Below are 17059 nucleotides of genomic sequence, written 5' to 3' on the forward strand. Positions count from 1 at the left end.
TTTTCCACGTGCTGGTCTTAATGTAATTTGGTTGCTTCTGTTAATAATGTAATTTTTGGTTGTTTGAAATATCAGTCCTTAGGTTCGTGATCAAGATAGAATTCTTTCACCGGAAAATTAATAGTTTTCAATCTTGAAAAGCTCTAATGTTTCTTTGAAAACAAAATTAAATCTTGTATATAATTAAATCTTGCTGGTTGGTATTTTTATGTTATCCAGAATTTCACAAATCTTATAAACGTAGTCTCTATGTTTATTATATTTTTGTATATTGATTTCTTTTGTTTTAGATTAAAATGCAGCAATAAATAAATTTCAAATATTTAGATATTAAAGGTTAAAACATGGTTCAATGATGGTAGCTAGAGTTCGAAATCATTATATGATGTTAAATTAATTAATGTTGACTATGCATCATTCCTAAATTATATAATTTTAAACATTAATCGTATTCATTGATTAATAGCAATTAGTTCGTAATCAAAGATTTCTATTAGAATTCAATTTCTGTGGAACAGATCATATTTGAAGATGCTTGTTCCTGAAGAAAGAAATGTGAAACAATTCAAAAAGACGAAAAAGATGGTAAGAAAAGACCTATCGAACAAAAGCATCCTATGTTAGAAAAACATGCATAGTTAACTTCATTTTTGTTGTATTATAGAATTAAAATATTCATCAATAGTTGGAGGATGAAGACGATAGGTTTATTTTTACAATAAACATTTGAAAGGGAGGGAGTATTTGTCATCATGCTATTTTGCTATTCCCTGCAATCACAACATTTGCTTGCTCTTTACGGAGTGCCTTGAGAACAAAAATTAACAAAATCGGAATAGTGTTTTTTTAAAAGTTTTCATTATGGAATTTCGCTGTCGCTTCCTCTCTTTCAATATGGAGAAATTTTCATCAAAAAATTATTAAACTATTTACAGAAATAGCAAAAAGAAAAAAAAAAATGAAAGAAAAACATTGATTGATTATTTCTATTAGTTCCTATGATATTGGTGACACTTGTTTTAGTAGTTTTTATCACAATGTTAATAGGCTTTTATTAATGTTTGTAAAAAATGCAGAAAATTTTGCTATAAATTGTAAACAACTTGGTTGATAAATTTTCTAAATTTTAAAAGCCCCCTTCCCTTTAATATTTCTAGTTCTAGTAAAAAAATAAGAGAGTTAACAAAGCTACCTATGAACTAGCAACTTCAGCTACTTCATTGAGATTTTCTTCGGTCTAGAAAAACATCTTTCTAGTATTGGTCTCGGCTCTCGTTCGAGTCTTTTGAGTTATTTTTCTGTTTGCTTAGTTTTTCTATATTGCTTGCTTGTTTATTTTTCTTCAAAATGACACCTGAATGTGGACAAATGGATATTGGCTTTCTAATTTACTTACTCACCCTATAATCATAGGTATCTAGCCATTTTTATCATCCCTTTTGTCAAAGAATATCACTTTCCTTTTCTTGTGCAGAAGAATGTACCATTTCACTAACAAATGTTGGCAAACAAAGAATTTCATCATGTCCTTTCTTTGCCTTGAATATGAAGCATTATCCCTTCCCTTTACAACTCCAAAGACTCTTTTACAAACTGCAGGCTTAGCAAGTAAAGAACCAGAAACCTTACTTTTCATCACCATTTATAAACCATCTCTTCCCCCTTACTTTTACTTGCACATTACATTTCTCCCCTAAATCTCAAACTTTTTGATCTTTGATTGATTCTTGAGAAAACTCCTGATCCTTCTTTTTTTCCTCTTCAAAAACCAGCCTTTTGTTTCTGAAAACTCACTGCACAAATGGCTAGTACACAAATGAAATCCATTGCCACTTTGCTTCTTTTGCTCAACTTTTGTATGTATGTAATTATTTTGGGCATTGGTGGCTGGGCCATGAACAAAGCAATTGATCATGGCTTCATCATTGGTAATATCCCAATCCCATTTCATTATTGTAGCAAAAACTTTGATACTAATGTAAATTGTAAATGGATATAAATTGTTATGTTACGTTCGTTTCTTGTTTTTTGTTTCTTGGCGATATGTTTGGTGATATTCTCGTGAGTGAGGATTTTGCAGGTCCTGGATTACGACTACCAGCGCATTTTTCGCCCATTTACTTTCCGATGGGGAATGCGGCCACTGGTTTCTTTGTGACATTTGCTTTGTTGGCCGGTGTGTTTGGAGCTGCTTCAGCAATCTCAGGATTGAACCATATTCGATCATGGAGTGTTGAAAGCTTGGGGGCTGCTTCTTCTGCTGCTGTTTTTGCTTGGACTCTTACTATTCTTGCCATGGGGTATGCCTTCTATTCTTTTTCATGATATTTTATTTTATATTTTTCAGTTCAACGAGTAAAGCTGATGGTGTTTAAATCTTTGATTTCGTGATATAATCAATTGAACTATGTTTAAGTTGGCTATGTGATATTCTATCTTGCTTTCTAACGGTAAACCGTTGACAAAATATGGATGTTATTTAAATCTATGCAAGGAGGTTGATTTTCAAGACCTCACTATATGGTTTTTCTTTTTTCATTTTTTGTTTTGGAACGTTAGATCTATTTTCTCTTAATTTCTCACGATAATTTACATTGTTCTTAAATAAAAGAACTGAATTCTTAAACAAATTCTAAAAACAAAACTACTTTTTTTTTTTAGTTTTCAAAACATTCTTTTCCTTAATTTCAAAAGAAAGTAGGTAACAAAACAAAAAGCTTAGAAATAGAAGAGGTTTTTAGGCTTGACTTTATAATACTAAAGTCATGATTGGTAAACATTTGGTTTTTTAAATTATTTTACTTGTTTTCTTTTAATTTCTTACTCGATTATTTAGAAAAGAAAAGAAAAGAAAAAAAAAAAAAACAAAATAGTCACTAGACGAACAGGACACAAATAACTTAACAAAACATGAGAAATGAGGATGACTTAGAAAGTCTGAACTTAACACTGAGGTTCTGTTCTTTGTGCAGCTTTGCTTGCAAAGAGATTGCATTGGATTTCAGAAACGCAAGACTGGTGAGAAAAACAGAACTTTTATGTTTACTCAATCTGCATAATTTCTTCCTCCAAATTTAATCGAAAGATTAAAATACTAATTCAATCCATGTAATTTGAGATATATTCAATTTTAGTCTACGTAAAGGAACATTTGTTTGATTGAATTCTCAAAATACCGAGATCAAAATGATATTCTAACAAAAAAGAAAAAAAAATTATAATGGAAAATGTATTATATATTGATAATGAGAAGGGTTTGCATTTGTGTATTAATGTTATTGCAGGTAACAATGGAGGCATTCTTCATAATTCTGTCAGCTACACAGCTAGTTTACATAATGGCCATCCATGGTGTTATTTCCACAAGATAAAGAGCTGAATGAATGATGGAGTATTTGTTTGATTCATTGCCCATTTTCAGTTGTCTTTTGGTGTTTGGTTTCCTATATGCAAAAATTGCAACTTGCAAGGAGATTAATTTAGAACAATTTTATTTATTTATTTATTTACTTTTATTTTTTATCTTCTTTTTTGTGATTTGTGTGGTGTGATTTTATTTGTATAAAATATTTGACAATAAATATTGGTTTGATATTTTATTTGAAAGGTTCAATCACTTTCTCTCTCACTATTCATTTGTTAAATGAATGATTCAAATAAATAAACAATGAGTTAGTAGTTGATAAATTGAAAATGAGAGGAAACTAACAAAGATTATGATAAGATAATAAAAATTTCATGTATATAACTTACATGGAACAGTTACAATATTTGTAAAGGTAGCTTAAAAACTGAAATAATAATATTAAAATAATGACCAAAATTTGTTAGTTTGCTTAAAAAACATATATCTATTCTTTCAAAAGTTACTTTTCCAATGTATATCAAAACTTTCAGATTCAATTTAATTTTGGATGCAAATTGGAACATGGAACAGGTGAGGCTAGCGGTGTTCGAGTCTCGATATTTGTTTCAAGTCAAAACCACACGTTTCTAGGTCTCAATGTACGATCAACATTCTAATAAATTTCTACTTCAATGATAGTTTTAAAACATTTACGAAAGTAAAAAAAGAAATATTACCATTTTCTAAAGATGGTATTTTTTAAATAAGTGGAGCACTTTTTGTGATTTAACCTATTTGTAAGTTTTTAATTATAATAGACAAAGTTAAATGGTGAAAGTATATCCTAAAATCAAATGGGAAGTTGAGATTGTTAAGTCTCCCTGAACAAGAGATTCATAAAACTCTGATATCCAATGTGTAATATGGGATTTTCACCGTGAAGGGAAAACAAAGCAAAATAAATTATTATTATTATTATTTGGAACTATCTTAATTAGAAAGAAGTATAAGTTTGATAATCTTTATCAGAAATTTTCTGTATCTTCACCCCTCCATATGAAACACACATATCTGAGCACCAATTTGTCATATTTTCTGTATCTTCATTTTGTTTTGAAGAAAAAATGAAGCATGTGAGTACTGGAGACATGGCAAATTGGGACACTCCAACAGGTGGAATGAAGTGCCAATAATTGTTCAATAAGAAGGTTTTGAATTTAGTAAGATCCGATTTGTGCTTAAGAATAAGTAGGATTAGCTGAGGTAAGGACTACAAAATTATGACAGTTTGAAGAGGGGGTTAACCTTTGATTGATCTTGTAGATAGGTTTTGCTAGCAAAGAAATTCAACAAACAACTCTGCTGCGTGTTTCAATGGAACGTTTTCAAACCGTTTCTGTTGTTTGAAAAGTTGATTACTAGCTTTAGCAACCAAATTCTTGCTAGGATCCAACCTCCTTTTCACATCTAGCATTAATGAGAAACTAAGGGACCAGATATACTACAACCACCAAAGTAAGTTTAACTTAATGATAATCTACATGATTTACTCTAGAGGGTCATAGCTTTGATCCCTATTTTCACACTTGTACTAAAAAAAATTGCAAAACAAACTGCTTCATTGTCCAATAGACTTAACCTGAATTGTACCTGGCATGTGACTCCTATTACAAGGACTTATTCAAGGAGTAAAAAGGAATTGAAACTAGAAGAACGAGAAAACGGTTAGAGTGGGCTGCGCCATTCAGGGGTGACCGTTTGACGGAGAGTATTTGCAAGGGAAGGACGGACCATGTTAGGCAAGTTGTTATTCAGGGGTGAATGTTTGGGTAGGGAGAACCAACTCTTTATCTAGAGGAAGGAATTGGGGATTGTTTGATCCTATTATCTCAACCCTAATCTTTTAGAGGGCATTTCGAGTAAAGAGTGTAGTAGTAAAATCCAAAGAGTTGTGAAGTCCAAAGAGTTGTGTACTTTTGGGAGTCACATGGTAAGAAGCCTATTTCTTTTTTCTTAAGATTGTAAGAAGTTACTAATGTATATACGATGTTTTTAGTGGTGGGATCCACAAACTCCTGGGGCCAAACAAGGGGTAGAGTTCACTACTTCGTACCCTAATATTTTATAATTTAATGAAGAACAACTATTTTATACATTAATGAAGAACAATCAATATAATAGAGCTTCAATTCTAGATATCTTGTGTTTTTGTGTGCTAGTACCATCTTCTGCAGTTTACGAAGTTTGGATAACATGACTTAGATTAAGCAACATATAGTAAAGTTCCAATTTATTGGGAACAAACAATAGCTGAGCAACTTAGAAATTCGAGTATACCAAAGGTAATCCATTTCTCCCTTTATTGAGTTTGAGGACAGGAAACGATAAAAAACACAAGGTATGTGAAAGATCTTTAGAGTAAATTGTACAGAAAAAAAAAGGAAGATGGGAACATGTGATGGGAACAAGATGACACCAATGGTTGTTACACGATTAATTGAGTCACAAATTGAGTGGATATCGATCAAATGTGGATAGTTAGGAAGAAAAAGTAGGATAAACTGCGATGGGAGGGATCACAGTGGAGAGCAAAGCATGACTCTTGGATAACTCCTCAGCTATTGAGAAGCTAAACTCCAATAGAATTTCTTATTTTTGATTGAGAAGATCCATTGAAAGCCGAACATATTCATCACAGAGCTTACAGATCAGGATAGCACATGAAACTTGAAAATAAACAAATACAATGTGCTGAGACTCTGAGATTGAGCATCCGTGGACTGGTGGATGCCACCTGGCAGATGAACGGAACACATAAAATGCTTAACTTGTCTAGTTGGGCCATATTCTTTGCCATTGTGAGTTGGCCTTGGACCTTTCTATCTGCTGTATTCTTTGTCGAAAGGTGGAGGAAGACTGGACCATATTCTTTGGAATTGTGAGTTGGCAATCTTTGTTTGGGATGCTCTTTTCCATATGTTCAGAATGTCGTGTGTTCGTCACAAAGGTGTTATTAGAGATATGATCAAAGAGTTCCTCCTCAATCCGCCATTCAGGAAGAGAGGTTTTCTTTGGCGCACTAGTGTTTGTGCCACCCTTTGAGTGTTGTGGGATGAGAGGAGGAGGGCTTTTAGGGGAGTTGAGAGGGAGAGTGGCAAATTCTGGTTTGGTGTTCATTTTCATGTTTCTCATTGGGCTTTAATTTCGAAGACTTTTTGTAATTATTCTTTAGACATGAATTTGTGCGGTTGGATTCCCTTTTTGTTGGGGGGTCCCCTGTTTTTTGTGGGCTTGGTTTTTTGTATGCCCGTGTTTTCTTTCATTTTCTCTAAAGTTGTTGCTGTTATACAAGAAAAAGCTTAACTCGTCCAAATGCCCTTTACTCAGTGAAATTCAAGTAAACTAAACTAGTTTACATGATCATACATGTAATATAGGGTAAGTACAGTAAACTTAGCTGCCTGGTAATTATGAAATTACCATCAAGACAGGTCTCATCTTAGAAAGTTAAGCATCACATGATAGCTACAAATCTGTAGAGAAATACCAGAAGTTTCAAACGTATCAAAAGGTTAGCTTGATGCTTCTTTGATAATTTCATCAGTGCACTGAAAATCTCTTGGGCGGTTTGCTTCTATATTAGAGCCGTTCAAAGGACTGTCAGCTCCAGCTTACTGAATCAATCAATCAATCAATAATAAAGCTCATTGACATTGGCACAATATAACATTATTACAAAATGAAAATTAAATGAGTTATTAATAACTACTTAATAGACAGAGAGGTCCAAGAAGTGGAATGTAATAAATCCAACCCCCTGTACCGTACCACTAGGGAAAATGTTATGATACAGATGAGGTATATCTATAAGAAAAATCAGTAATATAGTTGGCTAAAAAGAATAAAAAAGATAGTAATGGGCATCTAGGAATAGAATATGAGGAAAATAAAGATTGCAAACACGTTAAGATTGAAACACCATAATATGCATAGAGATTGAAAAAAAGAGTATACAAATGTGTCAAGAGCCTGAAGTACATGGAAAAGAAATTATCGATGAGCTTTTACAGTAACCAAAACTTTCTTTCATAAACCAAGGAGTAACAGAATAGAGGAATGTAGAATCACCAAAAGCTTTCCAATAGCATTGATGAGAAACTAATAAAATTACACAAAACCCTATCAAGACAACTCCAAAAAGGAGAAATGAAATCAGCAACATGAACTCAGAAACATCTCTACTTAAAAATTAAATTATTGCAAATGCAAAACACTGACAAATGCCGCTAATTTCAATAAATCACATGGAGTTGTTTGCATTATAGATTAGATAAGTAATTCTTCAAAGGAACAAACCTGAGTTTATTAATCGGAGGCGGAGCCTTTCAGCAAATCAAACAATCCACAACAAGTAAATATGGAAGTCCTTTGTGCTACTATCGGAGCTGCAGCAGAATTCTACATAAATGATGAAGCATGGTTATATTTAATTTATTGGCCTTGCACCAAAGCACAACTGATAAAATAACTTAGCCATACCTGCTTTTTAGGACATATTGGAATCTCTGAATCCTTGGTAATGGCATCATTTTTAATAGCACCAACAGCAGGAGAAACTGATGAAAGAAACTGCTTTCCTTCCTGATATTTGAACCCTTGTTCCATCATACTTGAAGACATCTGATGATACTTCATTTCTTCAGATAAAACTTTGTCCTCATTTTCTTTTGGTAGTGAATCAGGATTAGTTAATGACACCACTCTAGTTCCATCACATTGTTTAGACAACAAAGTATTTGCATCTTCCTTCAACCCAGATTTAGCAGTTTCAGAAACCACTAAATTCTCACCAGCTGCAACTTTCATGGGGCAAATTTTCTCTGTACACACAGGAACCTCATATTTAACTGAATCAGGAACCTGAGTAGTTTCAACCAACAAGTTGGTGCACTCCCCAACAGATGCAGATTCATTTATCCCAATGGTGGGAGTTGAAGATTCATCTGGATTATTATTGCAAACATTCTTTTTCTTGTCAGTAATACTACACTCCTCACCTGAACTACAACTAGAATTCTCATCTTCCTTTTCATCATATTTCTTCCCTTCAACGTACTCAATGCTGATGCTTTGACAAGAATTATTCTTTGCTGATGTTAGTTCCTTTTCAACTTCAACAGCACCATTACCATCAAATCCAAATTTATGGACACCCTCATTGTTTCCTTGAATTTCTGTACCCAGAGATTCATCCTCATCCACAGTAGACAAAACAGGTGAAGCATCATAAACATTTTCCACCACTTTGCCATTGCTCCCATCAAGCGGATTGTGAGAATTGTCCCGATCATGAACAGCATTGACTTCCCTACTCCCAAAATTGCTCCCGTTCTGACTTTTAAATTCCTCGTCTACTGGAAAAGTTTGTTTCATTTAGAAGCTACATACTTAATTATGCAGAAAGAGATATAAGTCGTCAAAAAGAAGGGAATATCATTTCCCCACCTGACACCCAGTAAAATCAAAGCACCAAAAGCCAATGTCTAGAATAGATATCTAACAACCAGATCAATAATAGATATACGATTACAGATTTCAATTCAAATAGACATAAAGTATAGATGAGTTCGAAGGATTACATGCAGGGTGCAGAAAAATAGACGGCATAACTTCATTTAACCAAAACCTCAAGCATTAAAAGTAAAGCCAAAAAGAGAAATTGCATTCACAGCATGGCCAACTAGCAAGGAACGAATCATTTTCAGGGATGAAGAGCAACTTGATCGTAAAGAATCAACCAAAGGAAATCAATATAGACGAATTATGAAACTCCCATGATTCCAAACTAAATAAACCAATGAAAAACAAACGGAATGCAGCCTACAAATACTTGAATGAAACGAAGTAGCTAACTGTAGATAGATTCCAGAGGATCATACTGAAAAAGAAAAACCCAAACAACAACAAGAAGAACAACAATCATAGATACAAGACAAAGTATTACTTGATTTATCGATTTTAGCCTCCTTTTCCTTCTTTTTCCTCGCTGCTTTTCGCTTCTTGACACCGGACGGCATAATTAGCCCTTTCTCGAAAATGGGTCAATGGGGTTTTCTGAAACAAGGCAAGAAAGGGCCTGTGGGACTGTAGCAGCTAGGGAACAAAGGATTTTCTCCGCTTGACTGTGTAAATTGTAGCGAGAAACTCTGTGAGAGAGAGAATACTGGAAAGAAGGGGAAATGGGATGGAAGAATGGAAGGGGAAAATCAATGGGAGATTCGAGAAAGCGCCATTAGTGAAAAGCAAGTGTGTTTATAAAGTGGAGAAGCGTGGTTGGTTTGGTTGGTTCCATTTCTACCATCTTCTTCTTCGCGGCTCTGTGTTTTAAATTAAATAAGACAAAAAGAACGCCATTCCTTTTTAGTTTATATTAAAGACAAACACAACATTCACTTATTATTATTATTATATAAAATATCGTAAATTTCGTAGTTTGTGTAAAAAATTTAACAAATTTCCTTAAAACTTTCTAAAATGATTAAAAATACTTTTATTCTTAATTTTAGAAAAAACGGTTGAATTCTTTTTCAAAAAGATGCAAAAACTTTTAAAAAAATTTCATAAATATTCTTAAAATTTAGAAATATTCTCGTTAATTTAAATTTACGCAAATTTTCTCGCAAACCAAAAATTTTAAATTAAATACATAAGATCTCACATAATTCTAAAGTTAAAATCTCTAATATATTAAAAATAACATTTGAAATAAACAAATATTTGACTCTTAACCCACGTACTAAACTTTCGAAAATATCCTTAAACTTTTAGAAGTTTAAAAAATATGCTTAAATTTAAAAGATATATTTATTATGTAGTACAAACTATTGATATCATTTTACTTTTCTATTTTTTAAAATTTCCTTTTGGTATAAATACATAAATTGCATACTTTAACGAGGTATATTATCTTTAATAAGAATAAGGAGAATTATGAAAGCACAAAGAGTTTTTGAACTTTTGTGAGATTTTGAAAATTTTTATGTTTTGACTTCAATCATATATTCATTTTTAACATTACAATGTGTTTATGTTGTTTTTGTACAAATTAGGAGCGAGGGATTTGAATATCAAATTTCTTGTTTACAAAAAGATATAGGTGTCAGTTGAACTAAGCTCTTGTTGACACGAGTTTATGTTTTTTTTTAGCTATGTAAAAAAATAAAATTTCCAAAAAATTGAGACAATGCTATGCTAAATATCGTGGTGGGAGGGTATTTATGAACTCGAAGGCACAATCGTTGATTTAAGAAAAAAACCCTGAAAGAAATGAATATCGTATAAGACTCTTATTAGTTTACGATAGGAGGGGCATTTGTAAAGCGCTAGTATGTTCATTTATTCAATTTGGCATTAGTGTTATAACAATCGAAGCATCTATACAATATTTCTTTCTGATAATACATTTGTGAAAAACTAAACTTCTACCTCAAACTCAATAACAGAAATTACATGTGGATTGAGCTACACTTAAGTGAGAAGAAAAAAACTTGCTTCTAAAATTTATTGTAGTTATTATGATGTATAGACAAATTAACCTAGAGGCTTTCCTTTTCGCAATTGCATACACTGAAGTTGTCTTCCCTTGACCAAGGTTACGTGGATACTTTTCATGAGTCTAGACTTGGGACTCACTTTTTTGAAAATCCATTTAAGTCGTGGGTCAAGTAATATTTTAGTCTTTTAGTCTTGAGGTTTTACATTTTATCCCATTTGAGATGAAATGCATGTGAACTTAAAATCAAAAACCTTTTTGAGTCCAAATCTACCCATAACAATATATATATATATATATATATATATATATATATATAACAACAAATAAATAATTACGCTACTATTTTATGGACAACAAAAATCGTATACCTTTCCTTGAGACGAAGCTTTAAACCCATAAGAAATTAAATTAAAACATAAACATAATGGCCAAATTTAAATCACCTCAAATAATTACGACCAACTTTATGACTTCATGTGATGAGATCGTGCAAAAATCTAGCATCTCAACTTTATACTAAAAAACTTGCCTGTATTGTTATAATGGAAGTTACACGAACACACATGAGTAGTTGACAAAGAGCTCATGAGCATAAACTTTAAAGGGCCAGACCGTTTGGAGAAGGGTTAGGGTTATGATAAAACTAGTGTTATGATAAACCTAGTTTTATCATAACATGTGTTTGGGGGGATGATTTAAAAATGTAGTTTTATGGTAAGATATGTTTGGGGGAAGGGTTATGTGGATAGGGTTATGATAAGATGTGTTTGGGGAAAGGGTTATGTAGACAGTGTTATAATAGTGTTGTAATAAGATGTGTTTGAGGGAAGAGTTATGTGAGTATAGGGTTTATGATAGTTTTATGATAAGATGTGTTTGGGGGAAGGGTTATGATAGGGTTGTGATAAGATGTGTTTGGGAGAAGAGTTATATGGGTAGAGTTATGATATTTTTTTTCATATTTCAAATTTTTTTATATTTTTGTTTCCAATTCATTTTGTAAATGTAAAAACAAATTATTGCATATTTTTCAATTTTGAAATCGTTCAAAATTTTGTGTAACAATTTGCCTTACTTTCTCTAACGTCGACGTCCATCTTTAATTTGATTAAATTAGTAATTACTGTTAATCTTCTATATCATGTACATGTAGTACTGTTAATTCTAATGCAGCATATACAATATTCTAAAATATGTGCAATCTTATCTTGGCAAAACAGAGTAATAGTGATGTTTCACTCACAAAAGAACATTAATAAAAGCCAGAAACAAACTTTATGGCGAACAGTAAAGGCAAGTATAAATATTTAAATTCATTGTATTTTGTAGACTACTAGCAATTAGGATTACTTCGTTATTCTAATTTGTTGTTTTTATAGTGTCCACTACAAGTCGGGAGCATCGAGTGTGGATACTACGTCATGAAGTTTATAAGAGAAATTGTAACTAGGGGAAACATTGTCATCTCGGATTCGATATATAAGTTATATATCAAACTATTTCTTTTGTGGGTATAATAATTTTCATGAATACTAATTCGTTTAATTATTCTGCATGTTTACAAATTGATACACAAAAATCATACTTACAGGCCGAGTAAGACGGGTGCGAGTTGAGTTAGTTGATTTTTTGAGTTCGTACATATGATTGCGACTTATTTGTGATTCTGAAGCAGGAAATATTATGTTATGGTTGCCCTTTTGAAACTTTATGTATATAGATAATATAGGTGAATTTTTTGAATTGTTCATATGGAGGGGGGGAAGGGTTGATTGATATACTTTTGAGATTAGATTTATTATAGATAGATATACTTTTGGGCTAAGTTAGTTAATTAGAGGATGTTGGTTTGAATTCTTGGAAATCTAATGGAGTTATGTATATTGGTCTTGTAAATGATCTGCAATATTCATATATGTAAAGTTTTGGAAATGATATAGTAAAAGTTTTATATTTGATGAATATTGTCGTTTATATGTATTTCTGGAACAATTGTTGGACCACTATATAGAACCAATGGGAGCATAATACAGGAACAAAAATATAATTGAATTACAACTAAAAAAAATTAAAAAATGTTTCACGATTTTAAAATGTCATAAACAAGTGCATTCTTGACGGCTTTTCAATGTCATAAACAATTACTTTCTTGATGGTTATTAAATGTCATAAATATTCATATTTTTGACGATTTTTGTCATAGATACTCATATTCTTGACGATTTTAAACTGTCATGAACACTTATACTCTTGACGGTCTTAAACTGTCATGAAAATTTGTATACTTGACGTTTATAAAACGTCAACGTTCACTATTCTTGACGTTTTTATCAACTGTTGAGACCTTTGACTTTCTTGACATTGGTTTCAATGATGGTTTTAAAACCGTCAAGAATAATAATTCTTGATAGTTTAAAAATGTCAAGAGTGGTTTTGTAATAGTGAATTTACCAATAATTTCTTTATAAATTTACAATATTTTTTTCGAAGTCATTTTGTAAATGTAAAAACCACTTATTGCATATTTTTAATTTTTGAAAGCGTCCAACATTTTTTTAACAATTTGGCTTGCTTGCTCTAATGCAGACGTTCATATTTAACGTGCTTAAATTAGTAATTACATAGCACCTAAATGCCTTTTTTTGCCAATGTTACACACATACCATACAAATTTAAATTTGTTCGACCAACACTCGTTAATGCGAATCGCGATACTAGGACTTGTATTAATACCAACGAATAGAGTAAATACTAAAATAGTTTCACCAAATAGAATTACCAAGAACAGTAAAAATCATATAAGGAGCAAAGTAAGAAAATATAAAGTAAGTTGGTTGAAGTAGAAGAACAGAGTCTTCTCGTAGGAGGACTGTGCATAAGGACATCTTCCCCTTGTCAGTCACCTCAAAGAAACCGTGCATGTGGTCCAAATTATGAAAGTGGATATGCGAGCAGCGCACCCTGTCCAACCTACTTAGTTCGAGCATTGCACGCAACTGGTGAAGGACTTCTGGCAAACTGTGGTCTCATTCTGAAGCGCGATAGAAGGCCACTCAGTAATGGCCCTTAGTTGGTCATTCTAATACTTTAGCACCTCATGAATTAGCTCAATCTCACCCACTCGCTGCCCTCCCATATTTCGCTTTGATCCACTTGATCTGATCCTATTGTTGAACGCTCAACCAGGTCGTGAGGCTCATACATCATCCTAGGACATGTTAAACCCCTGGCTGTACATGGTGGGGTTCTTCATATCATTTTCATCAGGCGTTTGAAATCCCTCATACTCGATAGGGTCATTGGACTCGACGTTGACGAAAGTCTTAACCCCTTGACCCGTCACTCTATCCCTTTCGAACACATAGACAAGTTCGTCGTAATAGGGAAATAGTTTGTTCAGGAGGCCTTTCGCTGCAGGATGTGTCTGCATAAAAACATGGTCAATAAAAACTTGCATTTTCTAAACGATCCAACCGAAGTAAAGTTTCAAAGTATTGTTCCATTTTAAAAAGTTTTCCTTACCCTAACCTAGTTATTGAACAAGTTCTTCTTAGCAATTATGCAATTCGCCTCAAACCTACTGCATGATGGGCCATACATTTTTGTGATTGCCTGGAAGGTCTGTTTCAATGTCTTTATTCGGCAGTCTATTATAGTAGTGGCTTGGACAAGACATCGAAGCAACTTTGCAGCCATCACTCAGACAAGTTAGGCGAGGTAACCTGGTCAGAACATCCCATTGTTCGACTTTCATCCATTGCAGATACCAACTCCACCAAACACTCCACTAGTGTGGCCTCATCCTCCCCTTGTCCACACATGCTTAAGGGCATGCGACGAACTTGCCATACTAACAATGAATATAACAACAAAGACATTCATACATAAGTAATTTTGAATGGTAACAGTAAAGAAACATGAAAAAGAAACGACTTCAACGTATATCATGAGAATGTATATATCCATTAATGTAAATCATGCACACATACATTCAACATTCAACAACATAGTATCGGTAGTAAAATTGCAAAAACTCAGGAGCTTCTAATGAAATTTTTGGGAGCTATTCGTTACGCCAACTGCCATTCGTTGAACATCGTCGTGACTAATTTCTCCTGCCATTGAGTCTATTCGTTCGAGGTCTCGATGTAGTGTGCCGTCACCTGCGACATGCCAAGTCTCCCTCGTCGATGTCCTCTAAGTCATCGACATTCGTTATCTTCCTATTTATCAAATTATACAGTAGGTAACATGCTAGGAATGGTGGGACATTGGACTTGAATGGGGTAATATGACTTTCCACGAAGGATTTCCCATCGACTCTTCAAAAGATCAAACGTGCGTTCAATAACATTCCGTGCAAATGAGTTTTTCATGTTAAAGTACTCTTTTGCAGTGGTTAGTGCATTTCCAGCGCCATGTCACTCTTGCAAGTGGTACCTCTGCCCTATGTAAGGAGCTAGAAATCTCTTCGTGTTTGGATACCGCGCGTTGCACAGATAGTAAAACCATGTTACATAAGACAACGGGTTATACACTGTGACATACAAATTTTTAAACGTCGTGGGAGGTGTAGAAATGGTAAATACCCTTGGAAACTTGAAGTTCGTTTGGTCGTGCAAGCACATCCCGAAGAATGCGTAAATCAGTTGTGGATCCTTTCCAACCATCTAGAAGGAATATAAAATCGCCTTTTATGTTGCAGACTCTGAGGACATTAGTGGCAATTTCACTCTTATGCATTTTGTATCTTGGGCGATCAGTTTACGGCACGTTCACCTTTATATACGTCCCGTCCAATGCCCCAAGGCAATTCTGTAGAGTTAAACAAACCACCATTAATTATAGGGACGTCATGATACGTGACTAGATGATTTCGACTACGCGCACCTTGAAGCACTTCCACCGTGGATCGATATAGGTATTGGTTACTGGCTGCGGTTTTTTTAACCACTTATCGTGCAGTCGTATCACAGCCAACAAGACGAGGTTGAAATGTCGAGAAACAGTCTCACTGGATCGAATAAATTTCCTCTGTATAACTCGATTATTCACATTATGGACAAGGACGTGCAAGAATACTGGAACCATTTCCTCAACATCGACAATCTCTGTCGACGAAAGGCCAACAATAGTTCGTAGTAAATGGCAAATAGCAAATGTCCGCTGTCCATTTGAGTACTTTGGTGACATACTAGGTCAGACTTGTGTACCATACCTAGTATCTAGGGTGTATGTGTCAGCTGCTTATTGTCGTTCATGAGTGCCTCCAACGTCAGCTACTGACGTTGGGAAACTGTGAACACAGTTAGGATTGCAACAAGGTTTTGTGGATCTATTTGAAGGTAACAACTTTCCTAACAATGACTAAGTAGATGTGTTATTAGAATGGTGATATACATGTTAAAAAAGAAACAAGTAAACATCAAGTTCGAATATGAAATATACCTAGTGAATTTCAAACATGGGACGACATGTGTTATTAGTGAATTTCAAAGAAACAATATTGATATCTGTTTTAAAAAGTCTAATTTGACAATTGGTAACATGTATGATTAAACTAGATTGGAAGAAATTTGTGTACAACTTTTGTAAAATGTCTACTTTTAGTGAGTGGTTAAAATAGTAATGGGTGTGTGTTCTTAAAAAAATATATTCAAGTATTGCAAATTATTCTAATTTCAAATAAGTAGTACTACAAAAAAAAACATTTCTCTAACATCGCTCACACGCAAAAGCCACTCAAAAATTGTTTTAAAACATATTGGCGGTTAAATTTGAAAACGTTAAAATAGTTCAACCTATGTTTCATAATATGAAAAAAAATTTAAAAACGAAACATGTGGTAATATTGGAACGATAGTATGTTTGAAATTTTCTTGGTTTCATTTTTTAACATATTAGGGGCATTATTTCACTCTTGAAAAGTTACATAGTAATTTGAGTGTAAATTTCTAATATTTATTGCGTTCCAATTTTTTGAATTCACGTTTGACGTCTATGCTTATTTTAAAAAGATAGTATTAAATTTTGGGAAAAAAAAGTTATCGTTCAATATTTTGTTAGACTAGTGTGAGCCGTAGTAGTGAAGTACAAAGTATTGGGATAGTACTTTTGCAAAAAAATGTATTGAACGAGCAAGGAATAAATTGATAAGA

At 33.2% G+C, this 17059-nt stretch overlaps 2 protein-coding genes across 3 annotated transcripts; one reads left to right on the plus strand and one right to left on the minus strand.

The window, feature by feature from the left end:
- The first annotated feature begins 1026 nt into the window (after nt 1-1026).
- LOC103487332 (AWPM19-like protein) lies at nt 1027-3599 on the plus strand. Its single transcript, XM_008445615.3, has 4 exons — nt 1027-1928; nt 2081-2300; nt 2973-3018; nt 3285-3599. Exons 1-4 carry the CDS (start codon nt 1802-1804, stop codon nt 3369-3371), a joined length of 480 nt encoding a protein of 159 aa, XP_008443837.1. The 5' UTR covers nt 1027-1801; the 3' UTR covers nt 3372-3599.
- Nucleotides 3600-6705: 3106 nt separating this feature from the next.
- Nucleotides 6706-9764, minus strand: LOC103487318 (uncharacterized). 2 transcript variants are annotated; one of them, XM_008445596.3, is made up of 4 exons: nt 9351-9764; nt 7886-8760; nt 7703-7804; nt 6706-7020 (listed from the first exon to the last, which is right to left on the minus strand). In XM_008445596.3, exons 1-3 carry the CDS (start codon nt 9421-9423, stop codon nt 7712-7714), a joined length of 1041 nt encoding a protein of 346 aa, XP_008443818.2. In that variant the 5' UTR covers nt 9424-9764; the 3' UTR covers nt 6706-7020; nt 7703-7711. The 2 variants fall into 2 exon arrangements, with proteins under 2 accessions (XP_008443818.2, XP_008443824.2); XM_008445602.3 differs by having other exon boundaries at nt 7886-8757; nt 9351-9741.
- Nucleotides 9765-17059: the final 7295 nt, after the last annotated feature.

Source organism: Cucumis melo, chromosome 12 (genome assembly GCF_025177605.1).
Source record: "Cucumis melo cultivar AY chromosome 12, USDA_Cmelo_AY_1.0, whole genome shotgun sequence".
NCBI lineage: Eukaryota > Viridiplantae > Streptophyta > Magnoliopsida > Cucurbitales > Cucurbitaceae > Cucumis > Cucumis melo.

Bases quoted from the DNA above. Each gene is read 5' to 3' on its own strand.
- LOC103487332 (XM_008445615.3), top strand. From the start codon at position 1,802: ATGGCTAGTACACAAATGAAATCCATTGCCACTTTGCTTCTTTTGCTC. The intron at 1,929-2,080 runs GTAATATCCCAA...AGGATTTTGCAG, and splicing joins TGATCATGGCTTCATCATTG to GTCCTGGATTACGACTACCA. The intron at 2,301-2,972 runs GTATGCCTTCTA...TTCTTTGTGCAG, and splicing joins CTTACTATTCTTGCCATGGG to CTTTGCTTGCAAAGAGATTG.
- LOC103487318 (XM_008445596.3), bottom strand. From the start codon at position 9,423: ATGCCGTCCGGTGTCAAGAAGCGAAAAGCAGCGAGGAAAAAGAAGGAA. The intron at 8,761-9,350 runs GTAATACTTTGT...AAACTTTTCCAG, and splicing joins GGCTAAAATCGATAAATCAA to TAGACGAGGAATTTAAAAGT. The intron at 7,805-7,885 runs GTATGGCTAAGT...TCATTTATGTAG, and splicing joins CAATATGTCCTAAAAAGCAG to AATTCTGCTGCAGCTCCGAT.